This window comes from Hippocampus guttulatus, chromosome 14, assembly GCF_054856545.1.
Source record: "Hippocampus guttulatus isolate MCC_2025c chromosome 14, RoL_Hgut_1.0, whole genome shotgun sequence".
In the NCBI taxonomy this organism is placed as follows: Eukaryota; Metazoa; Chordata; class Actinopteri; order Syngnathiformes; family Syngnathidae; genus Hippocampus; species Hippocampus guttulatus.
This window is the reverse complement of record NC_141274.1, coordinates 434,604-461,111: the sequence shown is the minus strand read 5'-3', so window position 1 is coordinate 461,111 and position 26,508 is coordinate 434,604. Positions and strand designations below refer to the sequence as shown.

Below are 26,508 nucleotides of genomic sequence, written 5' to 3'. Positions count from 1 at the left end.
GTTTGTCTGTATGTGTGTACGCTATTGGCTGGAGACCGGTTCAGGGCGTATCGCTCCTCTTGCCCAAAGTCAGTGAGGAGATTTAACAACTAACAACAGAAAGCATTCTTTCATTTTGACTCACGGAAGAAACCAGCTGGCTGCAATGCACAACAGAAGTTTGAACAGGTTCAATCATTACAAGGATTTGAAACATTTAATGTTTAACACCTTGCACCGATGGTGACACAGTAACCGTCTCTACTTTTGAAATACAGGAAAGCATGCAGACTGATAGATGTATTCATAATGGAAACAAATGAAAGTTAAAAATGAACCGAGGGGTCAACTGGTACCCAATCAGCTTACAGCCTTCAATACGAACCAAAAATCCTCCCTGTTAATCAAGTACATGTTCCCTCCTCCTGTTACTTTCACCTGGAACTCCCTCTGACACGCACACACTTGGACATCCGAAAGGAGCAACGGACAGGACGGAGATGAGCTCCCACGAGAGGACTGTGAGGCCAAACCAGATGGTGGCCTTGATGGAACGAGCGGCTCACATCAAGAAGATGCTGGAGCAGGTAAAAAAAGGGATCCGACTCGACAAAATGTGCTACGATTTGTACATTCCCAAGCAAATGTGACATCCAGGGAGAGAAGAAGCCCTACAAGGATGTGATAGATGTCTGCCGGGGTGACCCTCACGGGGCCGGCATGAAACCTCTCACCTTTGTCAGACAGGTAACAAAGACGGATGATGAGAACGCATTTTTAAGTCCGTTCATTTGAATTGACGTGCATATGGTGGGGCAGGTGCTCGCCGCTTGTTTATACCCGCAACTCCTGGACGCCGGCAATCTGCCCGTGGACGTTAAACGGCGGGCACAGAAGCTGCTCAGCTGCTGCGATGGCGGTAGCGTTGGTAAGTTGGAAAAGATCATCCAACCGTGATCTGATCGGCTTATCCCCGTGAGGGTCGCGCTGGAGACTATCCCAGCCGTCTTCGCCAGGAGGCGGGGTACACCCTGAACTCGTTGCCAGCCGATCGCGGGGCACACAAAGACAAACAAATACTTGTAACTCACAATCACACCAAGGGACAATTTAGAGCAGGGGTGGGCAAACTTTTTGGCTCGGGGGCCGCATTGACTTTTAAAATTTGACAGAAGGGCCAGGTCAGCACGAGCTATGGTACATAAAAAAAAAAAAAAACTGCATTTGTTGACAGTCCATATCAAACATCAACAGAACAAAAGCACGAAAGTACGGTATTAATATACTTTTTTTAAATGACAAAAGTGTTGTCGATGACCTATTTTAGCCTGTGCATCGCTGCAGATGGGTTGTGATCAGACCAGTAGAAGTAGAGCGATACAGAGGGACTAGGTGGTCGAAAAGATTGCCCCCCCCCCGTGTTCTGCAACTTCAAGTCAATGCGCCACCTGGCGGTGAAATGCCTGTCATTACAAGTCCAATTGAAATGAATGCAATCATTCACATCGAACCTTAATCGTGGACCGACCTTCGGCGGGCCGGATTAAAAAGACCAACGGGCCGGATTCGGCCCGCGGGCCGTAGTTTGCCCACCACTGATTTGGAGCGTTCAATCAACCTACCATGCATGTTTTGGGAATGTGGGGGGAAATTGGAGTACCCGGAGAAAACCCACAGGCAGATATGAACCCAAGACTTGTGCACTGAGAGGCGGACGTGCTCAGAAGTCAACCACCGTATTTTGCTTCAGGCTCGTATACAAACACAGCAGGCATACCCGAAATAGTGGAGAAACTCGCCCGGTTCATCAGCCAACGCGACGGCGTTCCGGCCCATCCTGACAACATTTGGATCCATGCCGGCTCCCAGACGTCGCTCACGGTATTCACTCATTTACTCTTTCATTTTAATGAGCTATTCATGAAATGCGTATGTCATCGAAAGCTATATTCTTGAATCAATTACGTTGAAACAATGAATAAAAAAAAGTGAAAATGCCTTCAGTAATTAAAATGCTCATGTACAGGTTTGAAATAAATGATTAAATGGATAAAGTATAATCTCCATTTTAGATGCCAATAATAAAATATACGTGTCACATCATAGATTAAAAGTTTCAATAAATAAGACATGAATTCCATGAATTAATTCCAGAAATATATCGTTTTTAAAGAATATATCCAACTATCCATCCATTGTCTCATCAGCTTATCCTCACGAGGGTCGTGGGCGTGCTGGAGCCCATCGCAGCGGTCTTATGGACAATTGGCGAGGCGGGGGCGGGGGGGGGGGGGGGGGAACACCCTGAACCGGTCGCAAGCCAGTCGCAGGGCACACATAGACAAACAACCATCCGTGCTCACACTCATTTTCGAGTGTTCCATTAACCTGCAACACATGTTTTTGGAACGTGGGAGGAAACCCACACAGGCACGGGGGGAACATGCGAACGCCACACAGAAAGGGCGGAGCCAGAATCGAACCCTACACCTGCGCACCGCTGGATAAGGCCAACCTGCTAACCAATCGACACCGTGCCGCCTTTTAAAGAATCCATTGATGAAAAATATATTTTCAAGATTATTTTACTGAGCTTCACGAAATACAAGGTCCGAAAATGTCTGATTATCGAGTAGTTTCCTAAAAACGTGTAGTATTTCACAATTACATTCGTGAGTTTTCCATTTTTGAATGACACGTTGAGCGTTTTCACTGAGCTTCGTATCGATTCCATGACGTCGCCCAACCGAGCAGAGCATCCTGACACTGTTGCTGAGCAGCGAGGCGACCCCCAAAAGGGGCGTGCTCGTGCCCGTGCCGGGTCACAGTACCGTCCCCTTGTCCGTGACGGCCTCGGGGGGCGTGGCCGCCCCCTACTTCCTGGACGAGGAGCGCGGCTGGGAGCTGCGGGCGGACGAGCTGCGGCGAGCGTTGGCGTCCGCCCGCGGTGTGTGCAGGCCCGTCGCTTTGTACGTCATCAACCCGGGAAAGCCCACAGGTGCCGAGGACGCAAGCGCGACGGCCAACCGTGTCGTTGCCGTTGACGGTCCCACTCTTGGTGCTCCTCAGGGCACGTCCAGAGTCGCAAGTCCATGGAAGAGGTCATCAGGTTCGTGGCGGAGAACAACCTCTTCCTTCTTGCCGATGAGGTGAGGGGTTTTAGGTTTCAGGCGGAAAATAATAACAAATAATACTGGTTAACAACAATTTTTAATCAGAGATGGCTTTATGTGTCCTGAAATTGACATTTGCGAGGCTGGTTTCAAAACTGTTTTTCGAGCACATTTGGTTTTTGAGATCTGTTCATTTTGTGAATTTTTCTGTTCATTTTGAGCAGTACAGATTTTACCATGCATAATTTATAGCGATGACGTTTCAGAAAAAAAAAATCCTCTGACCTAATCACTCATTTTTAAATATTACATATTATATTATTATTGGGGGGGCGGCCCGGTAGTCCAGTGGTTAGCACGTCGGCTTCACAGTGCAGAGGTACCGGGTTCCATTCCGGCTCCGGCCTCCCTGTGTGGAGTTTGCATGTTCTCCCCGGGCCTGCGTGGGTTTTCTCCGGGTGCTCCGGTTTCCTCCCACATTCCAAATCATGCTTGGCAGGCTGATTGAACTTTGTAAATTGTCCCTCGGTGTGGGTGTGGGCGTGGATGGTTGTTCGTCTCTGTGTGCCCTGTGATTGGCTGGCAACTGATTCAGGGTGTCCCCCGCCTACTGCCCGAAGACGGCTGGGATAGGCTCCGGCACCCCCCGCAACCCGTGTGAGGATCAAGCGGTTTGGAAAATGATGGATATTATTATTGTCCATCCATTTTCCGATCCGCTTTATCCTCACAAGTGTCGCAGGGGGTGCCGGAGCCTCTCCCAGCCGTCTTCGGGCAGTAGGCGGTGGACACCCTGAACCGGTTGCCAGCCAATCGCAGGGCACACAGAGGCGAACAACCATCCGCGCTCACACTCACACCGAGGGACAATTAACAATTAGAGTGTTCCGTTAACCTGCAACACATGTTTTTGGAATGGGGGAGGAACCCGGAGTACCTGGAGAAAACCCACGCAGGTCCGGGGGAGAACATGCAAACTCCACACTGGAAGGCCGGAGCCGGGATCGAACCCGTGACCTCTGCACTGTGAGCTCGACGCGCTAATCACTGGATCACCGGGCCGCCCTATATTATTATGATTATTATAATTATGAAAACCTGATGTGCAAGAGAAAATAAAAGGGCTGATTCGGAATTGGTGTGAAAAAAAAAACAAGTAGCATTTTTGATTTAAAAAAAAAAAGCTGTTGACCAGTACAATTTTTCAAAACACAGGAAAATCCCATCCCAAGGTCAAACACAATGCATTGCTCAAACACCAATTTCTTCCCAATCTCACGACTTAATAGCAACGGTGTGCTTTTTTGTGGGGTTTTCAATTAGATCACCACACAAGCGTGTTGGTGAAAATGTATCGCTAACCAGAGACCGGTCCGCATATGTACAGCAGCTGTCAGTGAAGTGCAAATACGCGGTAGTTTCCACTGAAAACTGGCGATATGCAAATGAGTTGAGTGTCGTCATACCCACAGGTGTACCAGGGCAGCGTTTACGACGCCAACAGTGAGTTTGTGTCTTACAAGAAGCGCCTCTATGAGTTGGGGCCTCCTTTGGCCCACACGCTGGAGCTGGCCTCCTTCCACTCGGCATCCAAAGGCCTCCTTGGAGAGTAAGTCGTGGATCACGTGAAGGCTCCCGATTGGCCCGCGTAGTCACTTTGTGCTTTTCCTCTCAGGTGCGGTCTTCGAGGAGGATACGTGGAGCTGGTCAACGTGGACCCCGTCGTCATGCCGTACGTCGAGCGTCTGTTCCATTTGATCTCCTCCCCACCCGTCACCGGGCAAATCGCTTTGGAGCTGATGGCGGAGCCCCCCCGGCCGGGAGATCCGTCATACCCGCTTTACATGCGCGTGAGTCCGCGGCAGTCCAAAGGTTCACACGAACAGATCTTCCGATATTCAGTCAGCCGCTCCAGCGTGCCGGATGCATCGTTCCCGTTTCCGCAGGAGACGGAGCGCACGAGGCGCACGCTGGTTGACAACGTAAAGAGAGTGCTGCAGGTTCTCAACCGGCTGCCTGCGATCAGCTGCCAGCCCGTGCGGGGGGGAGCCTTTGCCTTCCCCAGGTTGCATCTGACCACGAAAGCCATTTGCAAAGCCAAGGTCACACCCCCCCGTGCAACTCACTTTTTATGCAGGCGCGACTTTGAAGGCAGGCTTTCCAGCACCCTTCACCAAAATTATTCAAACAGTAGATGGGAAACAATTTGAATTGGGGGTGAGTGAGGGGCACAGTTATCACACGGGCTAAAAATAAAAGCCGGTCAGATTTCAAAATGCTTTTGTGGGGGGGGGGGGGCGATTGATGGCACAGAGGATCATTTTTATTTGTTAAATATTGATCGAGACAAAATCCACGCGGAAGGGCATGTGCTGGAGCACCACCAGGGTTCTGCCTGTGCACATGCCCCCCCCCCCCCCCCGAGTTTACACCCATTCCCACGTGCCAGTTAACTTCAGTCTTTGAGCGCCATTGACGTGAAATGCTTTCAAAGGGAATCTAACAAGGAGCACCGCTGACGTCAGTTGCTGTCAACTTTTTTTTTTTTTGGAAACAAATGAGTAAGGAAAGCCATGGCCAACTGCGGTTTGATCATTCATTCATAAAAGTAAAAATCTCTTGGATGAAATCACCATGCGTCACAACAATGTATAAGCTTCTAAATCAGGAGTGCGTTTCTCACATCCATCCATCCATCCATCCATTTTCCGAACCGCTTGATCCTCACTAGGGTCGCGGGGGGTGCTGGAGCCTATCTAAAATTAAATCTTGGTGTCACGTAGAGAAAAAAACATGTCAACATTAAATAAACTCATATAAAAGAACACATAAGACATGGACACCTCATGCAGTCGTAACCACGATTCCTGCATACACCTCGTTTGAAACCGTTATCGATGAAAGAGGAAAGAATCCAAGACGTCATGCTCAAAACGTTTGACATCCCACACATCCGCTACACGCCGAGAATGAAAGTAAACAAGAACCTGTAGTGTATATTGACGAAAAAGAGATTGGTTCGGTTCACTTCTCCTGTCCCAACGGAAAATATGTTCCACTTCCAAGCGCCGACTCTCGGTTCCAAATACCCATCCGCGCTCCGCGCCAACACTCCTCTCTCGTCATCCTCAGTTCCATCAGCGCCGACATCCCCGGTGAATAAAACGAAGATGTGAAAAATGCGGCATTAAAAACACAAGCAACCCCGGGGGCTGTTAGGCGTCGACATTCCCCCCCATCAAAATCAGTGCCGGTACATGCGCGATGGAGAGAAGGCGCAACCGTCAAGCACATATTCTTCTTCTTTGACAAATGTTGCAGTCAAAACGCTGAAAACGGTCTACAACAAACACCATATGACAGAACAAAAGACAAAAGAACAAAACGGCTCTTTCAAGAGCTCTTGCAGACGGCTGCCAACTATGGCGCCATCTTGGATGGAGCTACAGACAAACGCATGCACACGCACACGCTACTAAATATTACTACTACTAGACAGCATACAGTACAAATTGTTTTGTGAAGGCTTTCAAATGTACAATCGATACACAAGTAGCCTTTATGAAAAGCCTTCTTTTGCCATTAAAAGCATACTTTCATTGTTGCTGGCATTTTATAGAAGGAAACATTTTCAGATGCTTGAACAGTCACGAAAACAAAAATTATTAGCATGAAAGTTTTGGGGTATAAAATGTATCTGTTCACAAACAGCTTGTTTTTGGGGGACATTATTTGGGGTCCAAAATAGGTGATTTGGGTGGAACTGAATCATGTTTTACTGCTGATTACAGAAAAATGAAAAGATAGAAACAAACTTTTCTGGGGGTGATGAAAGAATTCTCCAATCTTTAATTTGGCCGTTTCTGGGTTTTTATAGTCATAACACACAATATTATTTGAACCTTGAGAGATCAGTCAGAATGCTCCAATTTGGCTAGCATTCAAGATTTTATTATTATTATTTTTTAAAGAGTTAAGACCATCACTCACAGACACATTTTAGGATTAGACAAATCAGATTTACATGGTTGTGCACTCACCAGGTGGGCAGGCCCTCCAGGAGCCATGTATATTTGTATACAAGACATTAAAATATCCCCTTTCATACCGTCATGTTTCAGGAAGCGGACATGCAACCTGACATGTTCTACTGCACCAAACTGTTGGAGGACACCGGCGTGTTTGTTAGTCCAGGCTGCGAGTACGGACAAAAGGAAGGAACCTACCACATCAGGTTTGGATTTTTGCCCAAGCACCAGTTGCTGTTAAATTTGTGCTGGTATCACTTTATTTCATTATTTGTTTGAAAAAATGATCACCTTTTTGGTGATAAGAACAAAAACAAAAACTCTTTGCATCGGCGCAAAACAAAATGTTCTGCATCTTATCAGTCCCCAACACAATTTACCAAAAGTCACCTTCTGGAAAATAAACAAAAATGTCTCTTTGACACTAATTTTACAGAACAACACTCTATTGTGTGGACGTCTGTCATAACAACTCGTGAAACAGTCTGGTAATGCATGGGTGAACATGAAAAAGAAGTTAAATCCTCAGGCTCATACTTGTGTCATGCCACTTTATTTTGTTGTGCAGGTTTTGCATCATGACTCCTGCCGACACCACGGAGGAACTTCTGAGACGCCTCAGTGCCTTTCACTTAAAGTTCATGAAGGACTTGTCGTAAATGTTTCCCACCAATCGTCCTGGAACCTAACGAGGTCGGATAACCCTGTAAAAGCATCATTTTTATACTACAGTAATGACGATAAGGTTAATTTTGATCGATCTTGTCAACGTATTCATTTCGTCTGAAGTGTAAAAATAAGATGACCACTGTATAATAATAAACAAAAGTAAAGACACTCACAATTTGAATAATTTACACCACCAGAGGTAAGTATAAAATGAGTTAACTGCGCTATATCAATAGGTGAATTCATTTGGCAATATGGGCACACGAGAAAAGGTCACCCTATAAAAAATAAAATTTGTAGTAAAGCACGATAAAAGTCAGAATAACTAGCAACACATTTGCCATCACTGCTACGCTCCGTCGTCCGTCAAAGAAAAAGCAAACGTCTTGCAATACGATGGAAAGTTATTTTTTTATTTTAGCGGACCTTCAAATTGTACTACTTTTGGAACATTCAATTGTATTTCAGACAGTAACATTTATAGAGACAAAACAAAAAAAAACCCCAAAACAATTGACTTTTCTAAAGTCATTTAGTATATTAGGCTGCACAACCCAAATGAATGGATTTCTTCATGAGTTCATTAGGTGGCCATCCAAAAAGGGAATTCAACAAAACATAAATAACCGCAGTATAGTTCACAAGTGCTGTGTGTTCATGATGATCAGTCTACCTCGCTGTCATTTGGAGTCCACTGGTTGCCGTCTGTGCCATTAAGCAGCTCCACCAGCAGCGCGATGAGCTCGCCATCCTGGCCAGAGTATACGGAGGCGCCGGGGGCGGGCCGCCTGAGGTTGCGACGCAGCATGGCTTGGATGGACGTGCGCAAATCCCACAGTAGTTCCCACACGCCGGCCGACAGTTGGCAGCGCACCAGCGAGCAGTCCGACAGCACCGCCTCCACATCGTCTCCACGCACTGAAAACACATGCGGGTGGAGATTTTTTGCTCCAGGCAAAGAAATAATTTTCAACTAAATATTTAAGAAGTCATTTAAAAAATATACAGTATATTTAATAAATAAACCAGAACATAATTTACCGCTACAACTAATAAACTCAAATAAATAATAAATCAATACAAAGAATTTAACATACTGTACATATCGAAAGAAAATTACTGCAATATGTATGTATATTTTTCAATAAGAAATTGAACAAAAAGAAACTCCACAAAATAAATGATCCCCCCCCCCCAAAATGATCTTCTCCAAATCATTTTCAACTGAAATGGGCTAAGAAAAAAAATGACTGACCCAGCTTCCCAAAAACACATTTGAATTAAAACCAAAAAAATTGTTTTGTTGGGTCATTTAATCACAGAAAAAAAACATCTAAAAAATATTGCTTACAAAAATTGTCCCAAAAAAACAAAACAGTATTTTGAATCAAGTACCAACAATTTATCATTTTTTTCCAAGTTGTACAGCTATTAACATGAAAAAATGTACCATTAAATAATAATAATAAATACAATGTAACTCCCCCAAAAAAAGTCACTTCCAAAAACTCAACACGAGCATAATTTAACGATTTAAAAAATTCATATCAACTAAAGCAAAAACAAAATAATAATAATAAAAGCGTACCCGTTTCCGTGATGTCACAGTCTGTGAGCAAGAGCAGGGCAAGCGGATGGACAGCTGACGAGTCGCGGATGAAGACGGAGCCATTGGACTTAAGGGCGCCAAAGAAGGTGAGCCATCGGCAAGGAAGTTCGTCGTTTCCTCTGAAAATCACACACGCACAAAAAAATAAAATAACAGTCAGGAAATCAATGAGAAACACGCGCTTTGAAAAAATGTGTCGCACCTGTTTACGGTGGAGCGATGGAGGACGACGGCGCCACCCAGTGTGCGGAAAGACAGGCTGTTGGGACGAAAGCGCCCTCCTTTGGTCACAATGCCTCTCTTAACCTAAATGGAAAACAAAATATTTTTGAGCAAAGTAACCAAATCTGCATGCAGACCTCAATCTGCTACAAAACCATACTGCGCATGATGGCCGCACTTTTGGATCAACATTTCACTCTGCCTTCAGAGACAAAACAATTCAAGAAATACTTCAGGTAGAATTGAACCCCTAATTCAAATTTTATTAAGAAAGTGATAAAAAAAAGAAAACTGAATGAATGAAAATGTTCCGTTTTTCAGTTGGGAATATTTTGTCACAAAAAATGTATTTTATTGAAAAAAAATGCAGTTTTAGGTTCGAGTATTTTAATTATTTGGGAGGGGGTGAAAAATGATCCATGTTGAAATTGATTCTTATATTTTTAGGAAAAAAAATTACCATTGTTAAGTGTTACCTTAATCACCTTTTTTTTTAACCTCAATAAAATATCACAAAATGGAATTTCAACATAAATCATGTCACTAAAATCAATAAGAATTTGTCAAATTGCTGGTGTCTAATGTGGTGATTTTGTTTTTTTTCCCCCCTCACATCGACACTACCAGTCAGTCCACACGCGTGTTGAAAATGCTTGCTCTCTTTGGCGATGCAATCGCCAACGGTTGAATCAACATGTCACATGTAGTCCATGTAAGCCAAACCACCAGCTTTTTTTTTTTTAATTGGGTGCAAATGTGCACAAACAGTCTGTTTGACCAGGGGCTCGATCTTGCATCACATTTTTGAAATCCCTCTCACGAATATGATGATGATGTAGTAAGGCCTTTGAATTTGCGCGGACCTGGATGAGGTTGGGATAGAGTCCCGCCAGCAGCACGGCCTTGAGCAACTGTTCCTGCTCGCTGTGCTGGTTGACCAGCGACGAGCTCCGTTGGCACTCGATGGCACGGGACACCAAGTGAGCCTCGCGCAGATTCTCGCTGAACTGAGAGATGAGACCTGCAGCGGTGGACAAACAAATTTGCCCGGGGACCAATCGAAGGATGATGAGACCGTACCATTAATGAAGCGCAGGCTGGCCTTGGACAAACCGAGTTCCTCCGAGTATCGGTCTCGATCGTGACGATCTCCTTCCTGCCGAAGCCTCCTCCAGCCCAGCACGGCGCGGCTGAACGCCAGGTAGTCGCTGCAGCCGGAGCCGCTCAGGCCGGCTTTGGTCTGACGACGGCGGCGGCGACAGATCAGAGCGCGTGGTCGAACGCGACGTCAAGCGTCGTCATCTCACCTTGGTGACCAGCGCTCGGTTCTGCAGGCTGTTGTGGAAAGGGTCTCGCGTAAGGCAGGCGGCGACCGACAACATGGGCAACGCGCAGCGGAACATGGCGCCCAGCACCAGAACTTTGCCCAGACGCGGGTCGCATGACATCGAGGCCACACGCTCTCCCAAAGGCGTCAGCGATTCCCGCTCGTCCAGGACCCCTGCACGCAAGAAACAAAATGCCGAAAAGTTGTGCTTTTAAGATCCGCCGAGAACCCCCTCCATCCGCCAATGAAAACACGTCTACTTTACATTCATAGTACATAGTCTCACATTTATAATTAAAATACAACACAGCTGTAGGATTTTGTGGTCGTGGCATTTTGTCTTGAAAAAAAATGTATTCCCGCAATATTCATGATTCTTTAAAACTATATACATCTCGACATGATACTTTTTACAAAATGTTATCACCGTGAGAGTCAATGTGACAAGTGTGGTCTCGTCACATCTCAAAATAAATAAATAAATAAATAAACCAATCAAATAGAAATAAAAATCACATTTTCCATTCCATTTTTTTCTTCATGAAAAAATGATTTCTTCTCGTAATACTCAAGATTAGTTGACACTGTTTTTCGAATTAATGCTGAAATAATTCTGTGATAAATTATTTTAAACGGTATTTTTTCGTAAAAAAGAAATACATTTTTGTAATACTACAAGATTCATCTGACGATACAAAAGAGGATTCCATTAAAAATGCAATTTTGTAAAAGTAAAATTTTATTCATTTTTTAAAATTGTAAACATACAACTTTGTTGTAATGCATATTTATTCTCCGAATCTAACAAGTTGCTTTTTTTCTTCCTAGTTGCAATTTTATAAACTTGAATTTATTTTAATAATAATAATAATAATAATAGATTTTATTTATAAGCGCCTTTCAAGACACCCAAGGACACTTTACAATAACAAATAACACAAAACAATACGGGTTGAGCAGCGGCAGCCAAAACGCACCAGCGTTCACTCAACCCGAAAGTCAGAAAGAAACAAGGGAGGGAGAGGGGGAGAAAGTTTACTATATATTCGTAGTTAAACCGGGATCCATTGTGGGGGGGGGGGGGGGGTTACACAAAGAAGAGTTCTGGACCTATTGAAGCTTAGGCAGCCGTCGGCAAGTGCTCTCATGAGCCTTGCTTTTTTTGTTGTTTTTGTGTTTGTTTTGTCACTTTGTGTTGTTGTTGCATCATGTAGAGCAGATTTGGATTGTTTTTCAGCATTTTTTGGCGATAATCATAATCGTACAGCTTCAATCAAATCCATCCATTTTCCGATGCGCTTTATCCTCACAAGGGTTGCGATCGCACTCGAGCCAATCTCAGCTGACTTCGGGCAGTAGGTGGGTACACCCTCAACTGGTTGCCAGCCAATTGCAAACTTCAAAGTTGTTTTTTTGGGGTTTTGTTAATCATATTTTTGGTGTTACAGTATAATGTCGGACTTTTTTTTTTTTTTTTTTTACATAATACAATTTTACCCAAGGATTATGACAGTTTCCATAATATTCAAGACTCTTTGACATTACAACGTTTTGTTGTAATTAATACATCAATAAATCGAATCAAATCAAATAAAAACTACTTCAATGTTGTGATATTAGAAATTTAATGACCGACAATATTCGGGGCTTTTTACCATTTGTGTTGTAACCACAGAGTATTCACAGCACTTCACTTCTTCCCGATTTTGTTGCTATGTTACAGTGCCATTCCAAAATAAAATACTGTATTTTCTGCACTATAAGGCACACCTAAAAGCATTCAATTTTCTCAAAACCCAACCTTCCAATCCGATGCGTCTTATTGCGGCTCCTCTTGTTTTATGTTGAGAGGGAAGAAATTTCATCTGTGCTGTACGTTACTCAGACAGTACATTTGACAATAAAGTTTATCCTATCCAATTATATATGGATCAGTCTTCAGATTTCTTTGACGTGGGCTTTTAAGTGTTCTGTAAAGCACTTTGTTCCAGCTACAGCGGTTGTGAAGGCTCAATATAAATAAAGCTGTATTGCATTGTATTGTATTCCCTTTAGTGTAGCGCCATCTAGTGGATGCATAATACAACTGCAGCCACTATTGTTGCTTCTATTCTAATGCAGTGTGCCCTATATATATACATATGAAAACAGTTTCAAAATAGGCCATTCATTGAAGGTGCGCCTTATACTCCGAAGCACCTTATAGTGCGGAAAATACGGTAATTTGTTTTTCCTGTAAAAGTCTACACACACCCTATATTGACAATGTGAAAAAAGTTGTTTTGACATTTTTGCCAATGTATTAAAAATAGAAAAACTAAAATCACATTTACCTGCACACACAAGTGTATATTCACATCCTTTGTCACCAAGCTCAAAACTTAGCTCAGGGATATCATCTTTCATCTGATCATCTTTGAGACATTCCTCCAGTTTAATTGGTAGTGGACCCATGATAAATCAAAAGATGTTTTTCATGTTGCTATTATGGGATGTTGTGTGTAGAATTTGGAGGGAAAAAAATGTATGTATTCAATTTTGGGATGAGGCTGTAACAACAACATGCGGAAAAAGTGAAACGCTGTGTCGAACTTTCTGGAAACACTATACGTTTGTTTTTTGCTGACATCCGTAAGGACTAAAGCACACAGTCTAAAAGACTCACCAATGTCTTGCAGATTTCGGACGGCATCTGACACAGCTTCTTGTTCGGGGCTGTCCAACACTTGTGATAAAAAGTCAACAGCCTCCAAGGACACGCATCAGAAAAAAACCACATTACTCAATATGATGAAGGCATTTAGCATTCAAATGACAGGGCCTCCAGAAACTACCTTTAATCTTGGACTGTGGATCTTGGCCTGGACCACCAAGCTCTCCAGCGGGGTGCGCAGTATCTCCGGGACGGGGAAAGGCGTCATGGCGTCCAATTGTTCACGAGGGAACAGATGGTACGACTGACCCGGCTGACAGCGTCCCGCTCGCCCTTTTCTCTGAGTCACGTTGGATCGTGATATCCGCACCGTGTCCAGACAAGACACCTTACAACAGCAGAAATTACATTCGTACACCGCAAAACTTCTCCAAAATTATTCATCTTTAATATTACTTAACTTTAATCATTAAATATTTAACATTCTTTAAATATGAATGGAGGAAATAGTTTATTGTAATGTTCCAGTCTTATTTTCGCAATATTATACAGTGAACTGTCATCGGGGATAGGGACCTTGCTGGCTCGCAAATATGCAATGAATAACACATGCATTGGGGAAAGACAAAAAAAAAAAAAGTTGTTTTTAGCTCCAATATTATTTCCCAAAATCCTGAGAAACATTCAATATGTGTCTCAAGAGAAATGGGAGAATTTGTGTGTGTGTGTGTGGGGGGGGGGGCAAATTCCTCCTAAAAATAATTTCAAAAATTTAATTAATAAAAATGTCGGGTCGTAATAATTTCTTGTAAAGAGTATTTTATTTTCGCTACATGTTATTTTTTGAGGGAGAAAAAATTCAGTTAAGATCGTATTGTCATTACAATTGATTCTTGCACTGCTACGACCATAAAAAAACTTGTTACCAATCTTAAAGATGTTATATTTTTCTTTATGTAGAACATGAAATTTATACATGTGGTGCCCCGGGGGTCAGCTGGTGAGCACGTCCGCCGCACAATGCGGAGGCGTAGAGTTTTATTCTCGGGCCCTGCCTTCTCGTGTGACGTTTCCATGTTCTCGCCATGCCTGCGTGGGTTTTCTCCGGGTACTCCGATTTACTCATACGTTCCAAAAACATGCATGGCAGGTTAATGGGACACTCTAAATTGTCAGTAGGTGGGAGTGTGAGCACGGATGGTTGTTTGACAATGTGTGCCCTGCGATTGGCTGGCAATCGCCGCCTAGTGCCTAAAGATAACTGGGATAGGCTTCAGCACGCCTTCGTTTTTAATTCAAAATTCAGATTGGATTTGAGGTTATTTAAATTACTTGTTAAGAATTTAAAGTAATAAGATAAGATATCCTTTATTTGTCCCACACTGGGGAAATTTACAGTCTACAGCAGCAAAATTGGGGGGCAGAAAGAAGAAAAACAAAGTGTTTGCATGATATAATTGCATAATAAAAGCGAGTCATTAAATTAACACATATTTTCCCATAAAAATGGGACCCATACTGCAATCTGATTTTATTCTTGCACATTACAATTTTATCATCAGCGATCGTTTGAGCCGTGCTTTGTCTGGTCCCTCACCCGTTTGCCATGGTTGACCCTGTCAGGAGCATAAAGCCCCAGAGAACTTAGCTCCTAGGATCATTGGGACACACAAACCCCTCCTCCGCGGTTTTTTTTTTAAGTGTTTTTAAATATATTTGTAAAAGCTGCAGTTATTAATGTTCCATATAAAATGATCACTTGGTTAACTGCAGTAATGTTGAAGAACTAGCGTTTAATTTGCATGCATGAGATTAAATGAAAATGTTGCATACGGGGCCTTACTTTAGTGCGTGGGTCATAACTAAGCTCCTTGTGCGTTCCCGCGTCCACCACGTGAACAACGTCGTCGATGGTGATTGAGGTCTCTGCTATGTTGGTTGCTAGGACAATTTTTCTCTGGCCCTCTGGGGGGCGCTGGAACACTGCCTGCTGGTCTGCCACGGACAAACTCGAGTGCACTGAAACAAGAAGAAAGGGAGATGCTGGTTGTTGTTGCGGTTTTAAAAGGTGGTTCTTTGCATTCTTACATGGCAGGATCATGTGCGAGGCAGAGGAAAAGTGCGGATTCATCTGGAGCATCTCTTGAACCGTCCTGATGTCCTGCCATCCGGGCAGGAAACACAGTAATGCACCTGAAGAAGGAAGTCATTTGAAATGCAAGCACATTGAATTGCTGCAAAAGGACAAAGAAGTGGAGAGGGGCTTTGCGACCTGGTTCGCCGCGTCTGTCGATGTGCTCAATGACATCAGCGACGAGATCCAGATCTGGACTGACATCATTGCTGTGCCTCTGTCGAGGAGGGGGGAAAAAAGCCATTATTATTATTATTATTATTATTAGGCATAACTACAAAGTTCAATGATGAAGGGTATGTAGAAATGCCACCTTTACAAACAATCCTTAATTCTTGTCAAGATTCTATAACAGGGGTGGGCAAACTTTTTGGCTCGGGGGCCGCATTGACTTTTAAAATTTGACAGAAGGGCCAGGTCAGCACGAGCTATGGTACATTAAAAAAAAACTGCATTTGTTGACAGTCCATATCAAACATCAACAGAACAAAAGCATGAAAGTACGGTATTAATATACTTTTTTTAAATGACAAGTGTTGTCGATGACCTATTTTAGCCTGTGCATCGCTGCAGATGGGTTGTGATCAGACCAGTAGAAGTAGAGCGATACAGAGGTACTAGGTGGTCAAAAAGATTGCCCCGCCCCCCCGTGTTCTGCAACTTCAAGTCAATGCGCCACCTGGCGGTGAAATGCCTGTCATTACAAGTCCAATTGAAATGAATGCAATCATTCACATCGAACCTTAATCGTGGACCGACCTTCGGCGGGCCGGATTAAAAAGACCAACGGGCCGGATTCGGCCCGCGGGCCGTAGTTTGCCCACCGCTGTTCTATAACATCATAAGAATTGATTGTTGTTTTTGTCCTCAGGTCTCACCTCATTGGTCGACTCGATGCTCTTTTCAGGGGGCGGGGGCCGCCGCCCCATTTCTCTCAGCACGTCCTCCAGATAGCTGTCGCGCACGGGGTGCATGAATCCCGGCACCTTGACGATGGGACAGCCTCCGAAATAGCGGGCCAGCCGCTGGTTGTCTCCGGTGGCGCTCATCAGCACCACCTGCAGGTCGGGGTTCTTGGTCATGCACGAGCGCAGCAGCGCCAACAAGAGGTCCGTGTTGACGTCTCGCTCGTGAACCTCGTCCACCACCACGTGGCTGACGCCCCGCAGGGTGGGGTTGGACTGCAGCTTCCTCAGCAGGACGCCCACCGTCAGGAAGAGCAAGGCCCCGCCACTCTGCTCTGGCGGTCTGCTCTCAAGTCTGACCTGCGCAGAGGGAGTGCGCCATTAACTTTCATTTCTTTAGGTTAACAATTAAAGGTGATGCCACGATGGAAGATTTTCCTTTGGAATTTATGTAAGGTGTTGTGTCTCTCAATTTTAGTTTTGCTCCAAATACATTTAAGTTCTTTGAAGTGTGAACTGTAGTTAAATGCCCACGCCATACATGTTATTATTCAAATATATTTTTCCGCTTTTTAACAAGAAAGCCATTTATCTGAAAATTCTGGTGTCTTAAAAAAAAAAAAAAAAAAAGCTTCGAGCAACCCCGATGCAGCATTTTTTCGTAGTTTTTACGACGGAATTTCAGAGATTTGTATTTTATTTTCATATTTAAAGCTTTTTCTACCAAGTAATTTACAGATCTTTTACTTACATTTTGATAGAGAAATCTATGAACAAAATTGTATCATGTTTAAAGTTTTGGTTAATTTGGGCATGTCTGGACATACTCGGCGCAGAGGCGTCGGCCGTTTGGGCGGAGGGCCTTTTCTTGAGTAATCACGGGGGGCGAACAGATGGAAGAAGACTCGATTCACTCACAGAGTGGGAATGAACAAATTGGGAACAAAGAGTTGTTGAATACCAATAGACAGTTTGGGAACAGCCGTCACGCCATTTGACATCAGCAAAATCTGTGACTTGCGTATTCGGGTAGATCGGATCATTACCGAGAGGGCGGGCCGGGGGGCGCGGTATGCAAATCTCGGGGCAGTGTCTTTCTTGTATTTTGCAATAAAAGTTCGAACCGGCGGAGAGGGAGCCGAGTGTGATCGCGGAGCAACCAACCGTCGTTCGCTCTCAGAGATCCGCTTCCGCCGATATTGAAGACAATTTTCCTGCGTGCCGAGTCATTTCTTTAACTTTGTCCGAGAAAATCTCTGACGCATTTTCAAACAAGCAAGCTATTTGCCATCAGAGGTAAAGTTATCATTTGAAGCACTTTCAATACAAAATCAAAGGAATCATTTTTTCCATTTGGAGGAAAGTATCAAAGTAGTATGTTGCAAGCCTTTAAAAGCATAAAAGCAATTTTTCTTTGTGGCCCAACAAATGATGTGTTTCTTGCTAAAATACCCATACTGCAAATCGTCTTCAATTTTAAAAAGGTTGCAATATTGCAAGCATTTTTCCTTTCCATTCCCCCTTTTAAAATAATGTACCGGTAATAATATGTGAGAATCGATTTTACTGGCCTCTGATTTCAAAACTCATATAAGTTTGTTGCGCTTTTTGCATTTTGAGGTGATCACACCTATTTGTTCAGTCAACAGTCATAGTAGCCCTCCCGAAGGAATGCCGCAACCAAGATGAGGCCCGTGACAAAACTGACGTGAACACCCTTGCCCCAAAGCCCATTTCCTGCCGAGTGGCAAACAAGTCAGTGTTTCAAAGGCAGCAAATGTTTGCACGTCAGAGGTCGCAAACGTTCGTCAACGTTTGCCTGTACTTTTCTTGGAACATGTTCAAAAGTTCCTTGCCACGAGAAAACAACAAAAACAAACTATTGGTGAACATTTGAGACCTTGAACATACCCTGACAAACTGTGATGTGAACGTGCTTTATTTATTTTTTTAACCATTGGCAACAGTTGCAATTGTTCACCCTTCAGTGGGATAATAATAATAATAATAATAATAATAATACACTTAATTTACTGTATAAGCGCCTTTCAAAACACTCAAGGACACTTCACAACCAAAACAAGAACAATAAAACCACAGATAGGGGCTTAAGGAATAATTACAGTAAAATAGGTTCAAATGTCACCTACCTGATAGCCCACATAGTGTTTGAGAGCAGGGCCCATCTCCTGGGCCACGCGATGGGCCACCGACACAGCGCTGATCCGGCGAGGTTGCGTCACCAGGATGTTGCACTCGGCGCCGTGTCCCGCCGTCACGCGATCCTCCAGGAGGAAGCGAGGGATGCGAGTGGTTTTGCCGCACCCGGTCTCGCCGGCGATCACGACGGCCTGGGAGGCGCGCACGGCCGAGACCACGCGCTGTCGGTGGGCGTCGACCGGCAACTCGGCGCTCAGGCCCGGCCCGGCGCTTTCCCACTCCTCCTGCAGGTGCTCGTTCGAGTGCCGCATTTCCCCAGGGGACCGCGGCCTGTAAGGTTTGCCTGTGATGGCGTCCGTTATCAAGTCTTCCTCCTCTGCTTCCTCCTGATTGACAATGTCATCCTCTTGCTCGTAGAGTTTCTGCACTTCGGCTTCCACTGGATACTGTCATCAATACAAGAATTATACCGTTAAATTTCTGGCCGGCAATACAGCTCACGGTTCGAACACGCTTTGGGATTTGTCATGAGTTAGTTTGCAGTTACCATATTGAACGCCTAAGAGACCAAAAGTCAAAATGTTTTTGTCACCTCACAACTTCAAATGACGTGGATAAATAAGCAACCTTTCATATTAATTCATTCAGATTCAGAAAACTTTATTTATCCCCGTGGGGCAATTCGAGATGGCTCATAAGTTGTCTTTATTGTACCGTTAGCCTAACTTGGAAAACCAAAACATTTAGGGATAATAAATCTGATAATGTTTACTGGACTACAGATGAATTAATTGCTTATTTTTGTTCAAATAAATACATATGCCCTAAAAAAAAACAATTGAGGAGGAGAAAAAAAAACTGCAACGGCATTTTTCCAAATTGTTCAGCCCTAGTAAGTATTGCGTATTAGAGGAAAGGAAACTACAATTCTTAAACAACCGTTTGACCATTTTTCTGTGCAGCTTTATGGTAATACTGAAAGAAAAAAAAATTTAAAAATCAATGTTGAAAGCTTGTGTAATTTCCATGAAATTAGATGACAAACACGAGGACGTTTTTGCCACAATGAGCTTTAGTTTGTTTCATAAATGTAAAATCGGATACACTCATGTCATTATTTTTGAAGAAGCAATCTCATTTGATCTTATTTCATTTATGAAAATTGTTGTTGTTTTTAATTACCGTATTGGTCCGAATATAAGACGGTGTTTTGTGAATTGAAATAAGACTGAAAAGGTGGGGGTCGTCTTATACAGTAAATATTCCCATCCCCGCAATTCTATGTATGGCAAGGAATATCCTTCACCCGGAATAAAAACCTATGCATGAACATTTTGACTACGATATTACGTGTTACCGGAACTTGCGTAAGCGGAAATTCCACTACCCGTAACCCGGATGGAGGTGTAATGCCGCGGGAGCTTAAATACACGCGACGCCCACCCGATGCGACGGAAAATACACAACGCTGAAACAAGTTTTCACTTCGCGTTTTTCGATCATCGGATTCTAAACGACGACGAGTTTTTATTGCCGTGCGTTTTACTGCAATTGTGACCGATTTGAACTTTATTCACTTACATCGTGTAGATCATCGCATCGAAACGTAGAAGAACTGTAACGACCGGAGCGGAGCGAGTGATACGGACACAAAGTTAAAAAGATCCAGCAGACACTTGGAGTCGGAAAGACGCAAATCTACGAAACTTTAAACAACAAGGCATCGATTCAACTCCAGATGACAAGCCACCATCCAGCAAGGAAGCAATGCATATGGCAACAAAAATCCTTCAGTATGCACAAGAATCACCAGACATCGGCGATCAACGGGACAGTTACTTGCAACTAGCAAGAAAACTGTATGACACGCAGGCAAACTTTGTCATAAACCAAAGAATGCATCCAACAAAACAATCCAAAATACACATTTTTTTCCCCAAGACAGAAAAAAATAAACATTAAAATACTGTACGTATTTTACTGTTGTGATTTTTTTTGGGATACACCTGTATTGCAGTTTTTGTTATATAAGCAGTTTTTGGACAGTATATTTTTGTATTTTATTGATTGTGTTGTTACACGTGCATTTTTGTCAACATACTTGCAGGTTCATAAAGGACATGTACCATGCTCATTTCCCAAATGAGGAATTTCTGTTATCAGGACAAATTGGACAGCGTGAACCCTTGTCACAAAGAAGAAAAATAAAAATAGCGGTAGCACGAAGAAGAAAAATAAAAAATAGCGGTAAGAAAGAAAAGAGAAGAAAATAACAGAGGAGATAACAGAAAGTGGAGAAACGTAGCGACAATCGGGCGAGAAAAGTGGGTCGAAGATCGGCCAGGTTAACCGGCAGCTGAGGAGAAGTTATGATGTCATTTACATTTCAAAAATCAGAAGCCATTCATTTACGAATGCGATTGCACTTTAGTTTACATATTGAAATGTTCAGATATTAAGATTTGAATGAGGAAAAATAGCAGGCTTTTTTTCTCTCAAATATATTGTTATAATCATTTGTTTCAGATGTACCGTTATCATTTTCTGTATAAAAATTAATTTGGTGTTCAAAAAGTCTTTTTTCAAACTTGAGTCTTGAAAAAGAGGGCGTCGTCTTATCATCAGGGCCGTCTTATATTCGGGCCAATACGGTATTTTAGCTTCAATTGTTTCATTAGTTTTTGTTTGTTAACCTCAGAACAGCACCCGAGCACTGTTCACAACATATCTACTGCGGTCCCCAAGAAGTGTTTGAGAAGCGCAAACGGAGTTCGACAGCACAGCCAGTTAAGGAGAAGAATCACAGAAATGGAAAGTGAACAAGACAAAAGGGCGACGTCAAACCATTTATTAATTGACTTGAATCAAAGTGGGAAGGAGCTCGGACCTACCCGTGTGAGATAGTCCCTCATGCGGTCTTCCAGATAAGTGGGAACATCCACCCGCAGAGGACGCCGCTCGCGTTCTGCTGCCTCCCTCACCTTGGCCCCGTGATACTTGGCATGGGTCAGTGGGTTGTTGTTCTTATCCAGCAACTGTAATTCCTACGCCGGGTGACGCGTGATCGGCTTTAGTGCGGTTGGGAGACAAACGAGACAATGGTACATGACTCGTCACCTTTAGTTTCATGCAGGCAAGAGCTGCTGCTCGCTTCTCCGCTGTGACTTTGTTGGCCGCCGTCGCGGTGAAGGTCATTTCCTGCGGCCAGCGTAGGGTCAGTTCACATGTCTTGAGCTTGCCGCCTCTTGTCGTGAAGCGTATCAGTTGCTGATGGGAACGTGATAAGTAACACGCTGGTGGTATAATGCGTGATTAGAGGTTAACGGTGAAAATAATATGCACTTACTTTGCAACTTTCGGATGACGTGGCCACCTGGACCGCCCTGGTCAAGAGAGCTTTGGGATGAGGGAAGAGAGAGAGCGCTTCGCAAATGTCAGGCGAGTTTTCAAGCGGCGGCTTGAACTGGGCAACGTGGACGTCGTCGGTCCGGGAGTTTTTGTTATCGTAAAGAATCGAACGCACTCCTCCTCTCCCCCTGGCAGATCTCCTCCTGGGCAGCTGATTGTCTGGACCGATTACGCCCATTTCCTGCGCAGCAAGCAGATGAAAATTATGCAAGGTACACACACACACAAACAAACCGGTGATCTATTTTTTTTTCCTCTGACGTGTTGATCAAGGTATCAAAAATTAATTAAATAAAACGGAAAAACATTTTTGATAATGAAACAAAAAACGAGAATGCTTTTCAAAAAATGAAAATTAACTAACTGCATTTTACATGTATAAAACGAACTATAATCATCTGTCAAGTAATACCATGTGTGATTTTTTGGGGGTTTAATTTGAAATGTTTTTATTTCTGTAGTGCTGTGCATCCGTAGCAACAGAAGAAGGAAGCTCCAACAGTCGTTTGAGACCTGTAATTTACTTTCTTAACACAACACCTTTTTGTTTTTCCATCCGACACTGACAAATTGTCCACATATTTGAAAAAACTAAAACTAATGACAACTAGACTAACACAAGGCATTTTCAAAAAAATAAAAAGTAATAGAAACTAACAAACTTGCTCCAATAACAAATTAAAATTTACGGAATTTTAAAAAACAAAAGTCAAAATGCTGTTAAATCCATCTTTTTTAATCTTAGGCACTTTGCCAATTCCTTTCACAACAGGATTTAGAAACAGTAAGCCGTGCCTTTGTTAAATCTCAGCTAGATAACTGCGATGCACTTTATTTTGGAGTCATCTAATCCTCCCTCAACTGTCTCCAGCTAGAACAAATTGTTAATCCTCGCCTCATAACAGGATCTCATAGACGGGAGCACATAACTACAATTTGGGCCTCTCCACTGGCTTTCTGTACATTGTAGAGTTCATTGAAAATTTATTCTATATTTATCTTTAAATCTTTGCTTCAGTAGAGTTGCTTGTAAAAAGAATGCACAGGTAAATTTAGATTTGAACCAAAACGTACTTTGAGCTTATGGCATGCAGCTGCCGCAGCACATCTCTCTGCGTCAACTTTTCTGGAGGCGAAGCCATCCTCTTCGATCTTGCAGGGCCACAACACAGTCACAGTGGCTTTCTACACAATAGGGGAAACAATTCCAGACAATGAGCTGAAGATCACAACACGGCACAGCACAGCACAAATCTCGAATCGAGAAAACTGGTGTCGTCCTGACCTTGACGCCAGCCTCCTCCGTGCAGGTGTACTGGATGAGCTCAGAGAGGTCGTTGACTCCCAGTGATCGAGCGATGGTGTTATTCAGGAGACATTTGGGGTCTGGAAACTCCTCCAGCAAGTTCGAGCCAATATTTCCTACGCAAAAATAATAATAATAATAATTAAGGTAAAACCTGTACAAATTCTGCCAATATATAGGGTTGCTTTGCGATAGATATGAAAATAAAGAGGGAATCGGGTTAATGAATGTGATGTTTTGACGCCCGATTGTGCCCTTGACGTCTGTGGCGGCAACCTCAGAAGCTAGCTCACCCGTGTCACTCACCTCGCTTAGGTTGGAAACTCGACGTGCTGTATTGTCGAAAACTCTCCACTTTCGTCCCGAACCAGCGCATCTCTCTACCCCAGTGTGACGCTGTCGTGACTCCCGTCCGAAGACATTTGCCGAGGCTGCACAGGGCTCTCAGACGCACGAGTGAAACACCGGGTAGCGCCATCTTTACACTACAATTTCTTCTTCGGTGGTAACGTGGTCATGGCGCGAAACAGCAACACCACTGGCGAGAACCATACCTACAATACATTATAATCTTCCACACATTAATGTAGGATATTTCGCTCTGTTATTCGGCATGAAATAATGCCATGCATATGCACATGCATATAAAATAAAACACAAAATAACTAAATACATACATACATGCATACATACATAAATTTCGATTTCTTTCTGTAACAATAAAGAAATAAATACATCGATACATACATGCATACATACATACATACAGACATTCTTTCTGTTCTTTTTTTGTTTTTAATTTAATATGAAACAGAAAAACCAAATGATATATATAAAATAAATTTATTTATATATATTTCTTTAATTAATCACATAAACATACACAAAGCATATTATAATAAATACAAATAATAATAATAATAATAATAATATATGCCCTGTGACTGACTGGTGTAGTCCGCCTTCTGCCCAAAGTCAGCTGAGATCCAGTACCAGCGACCATGTTCAGGATAAGCGGTGTTGAAATTAGATTTGTGGAATAGTAATACAATATGCAAACTCTACACAGGAAGGCCAGAGCTGGAATCGAAGCCGGTACCTCTGCACTGTGAGGTCGACGCGCTAACCAGTCGACCACCGGGCCACCGTGATTATTGTCATTCACAACATTTAAATTTTCTTGTCCAAACATGGGATTAAAATATTTGTTGTAGATTAAACTCAGAATAACAATGCTGTTCAGTTGGAGCATTGTTTGAAACCGTAGCACTCTGCTTCCAAAAAGATTGCTCTAAAATTAATGTCTGCAATGCTCACAGCCCGTTGGGGCCATATTGAGTGAACGCTGGCGCGTTTTGGCTGCCGCTGCTCAACCCGTATTGTTTTGTGTTTTTTGTTATTGTAAAGTGTCCTCGGGTGTCTTGAAAGGCGCTTATAAATAAAATCTATTATTATTATTATTATTGATATATTATTATTTATCTAGTTATTTAATCTAAATCAATTTTTATAGTTAGAAATTTTAACTATGCATGTATTTATTTATGGACTTTTCTCTCACACACACACTTTAAATAATGACTAGTTTATGTAAGTATAATTTGAGCATCTCAAAGGATGATGATCTCTGGTTCCGTCGTTGGGAATCGGAACATATCTAAATATTCAAGGTGTTTCCAACAACAACATGGGCGTGTCATCCAGATAGACACGATATTTGTGCACTTTCGCTGATGATTTCTTCCACTGTCGATCAGTCACGTCCGACACCTGATTCAGCATCATCGGCTGTTGTGTCACTCTGCATCTGTAACACAACCGCATTAACGCGATGTGAAAAACATTCAACTTTTGCATGACTTCATGCTATTTTCCAATAGGATTTTCTAAAAAGGTTCTCAAATTGCTGAGTTTGTACTCGAGTCCAAAAATATAATGTGACTGACCAGATAAGAGCATATTTAATTATTATCATCTACATCTATTTGTGTACCTATAAAATGGCACCACAAGATGTCACCATTGCAGTGAAGGCTCATGATACTGTACTTAGTGCACTTGTTCATCACTACTTTAAACTAATAACAATCTTCATCATCATAATCGTAATAATAGATGTCAGGCAACACGCAACCTCGAAATGAGGTAAAATGTGTTTTTGTCAATGAATGGAAAAAGAAACACAACACTGAATAATTTCTTTTGCCCAAGAGAAATGAGTTTTCCGCTTTTACATGTAACTTTCTAAATTTAGTTTTTGTTTTGTGTCCGACATCATTGAAACTGAGGGCATGTCTTGAACTAATGCAAATAAAGCTTTGTCTGCTTATTTAACCGAGCATCCAAAATCCATCCGTCCATCTATTTTCTGATTCGAACAAAGGTCGCGGGGCGTGCTGCAGCCTATCCCAACTGTCTTCGGGCAGTAGGCGGGGGACATCCCGAACCAGTTCCCGGCCAATCGTGGGGCACAAATAGATGAAAAACTATCATACCCCAAATCATCTTTGAAAATGATGACATGGCAAATTGATAAACTGTTTTATTTGGTTTGTTTTGTATTTGTTGGTTTGACTTGACTGGACTTGAGTTCTATTTGGTTTGTTTGGATTCTACTCCAATTATTCTTACAATATTATTGACTCTGCTCCACCACGCCCGTGACCCTTGTGAGGATAAGCGGATTAGCTGCATGGATCTTATTGCCTGTACATGATCTTTGCTCCAACCATCATTGAAAATGAGGACATGCCTTATACATTCATAAAGGAAATGCTCTTTTTGCCATCCATCCATTTTTTGATCCGCTTCGGCTCACAAGAGTCGCGGAGCGTGCTGGAGCCTATCGCAGCTGTCTTTGGGCAGTACGTGGGGGACACCCTGAACTGGTCGCCAGCCAATCGCAGGGCACACATAGACCTACAACCATTCGCGCGCGCACACACACACACACACACACACACACACACACACCCACACCTAGGGAATATTTAGA

The 26,508-nt window shown here is 43.0% G+C and overlaps 2 protein-coding genes across 11 annotated transcripts; one reads left to right on the top strand and one right to left on the bottom strand.

The window, feature by feature from the left end:
- The first annotated feature begins 428 nt into the window (after positions 1–428).
- On the top strand, positions 429–7,957 carry LOC147194384 (alanine aminotransferase 2). 4 transcript variants are annotated; one of them, XM_086129239.1, is made up of 11 exons: positions 429–566; positions 637–726; positions 799–907; positions 1,730–1,860; positions 2,734–2,926; positions 3,049–3,128; positions 4,565–4,701; positions 4,768–4,942; positions 5,039–5,194; positions 7,214–7,326; positions 7,689–7,957. In XM_086129239.1, the coding sequence occupies exons 1-11, from the start codon at positions 480–482 to the stop codon at positions 7,777–7,779; spliced, it is 1,362 nt and encodes a 453-aa protein (XP_085985365.1). In that variant the 5' UTR covers positions 429–479; the 3' UTR covers positions 7,780–7,957. The 4 variants fall into 4 exon arrangements, with proteins under 4 accessions (XP_085985365.1, XP_085985366.1, XP_085985364.1 ...); XM_086129240.1 differs by having other exon boundaries at positions 2,734–2,977; positions 5,039–5,157; XM_086129238.1 differs by having other exon boundaries at positions 2,734–2,977.
- On the bottom strand, positions 7,658–23,992 carry dhx30 (DEAH (Asp-Glu-Ala-His) box helicase 30). 7 transcript variants are annotated; one of them, XM_086129230.1, is made up of 20 exons: positions 23,820–23,992; positions 23,493–23,629; positions 23,282–23,392; positions 22,146–22,388; positions 21,917–22,066; positions 21,691–21,843; positions 18,790–19,245; positions 16,613–16,999; positions 15,873–15,951; positions 15,689–15,793; positions 15,444–15,643; positions 13,782–13,988; positions 13,613–13,694; positions 10,928–11,121; positions 10,701–10,860; positions 10,484–10,641; positions 9,601–9,704; positions 9,378–9,517; positions 8,463–8,737; positions 7,658–7,824 (listed from the first exon to the last, which is right to left on the bottom strand). In XM_086129230.1, exons 1-20 carry the CDS (start codon positions 23,989–23,991, stop codon positions 7,753–7,755), a joined length of 3,585 nt encoding a protein of 1,194 aa, XP_085985356.1. In that variant the 5' UTR covers position 23,992; the 3' UTR covers positions 7,658–7,752. The 7 variants fall into 7 exon arrangements, with proteins under 7 accessions (XP_085985356.1, XP_085985358.1, XP_085985359.1 ...); XM_086129232.1 differs by having other exon boundaries at positions 8,463–8,707; XM_086129233.1 differs by having other exon boundaries at positions 10,734–10,860.
- Between the last annotated feature and the right edge of the window lie 2,516 nt (positions 23,993–26,508).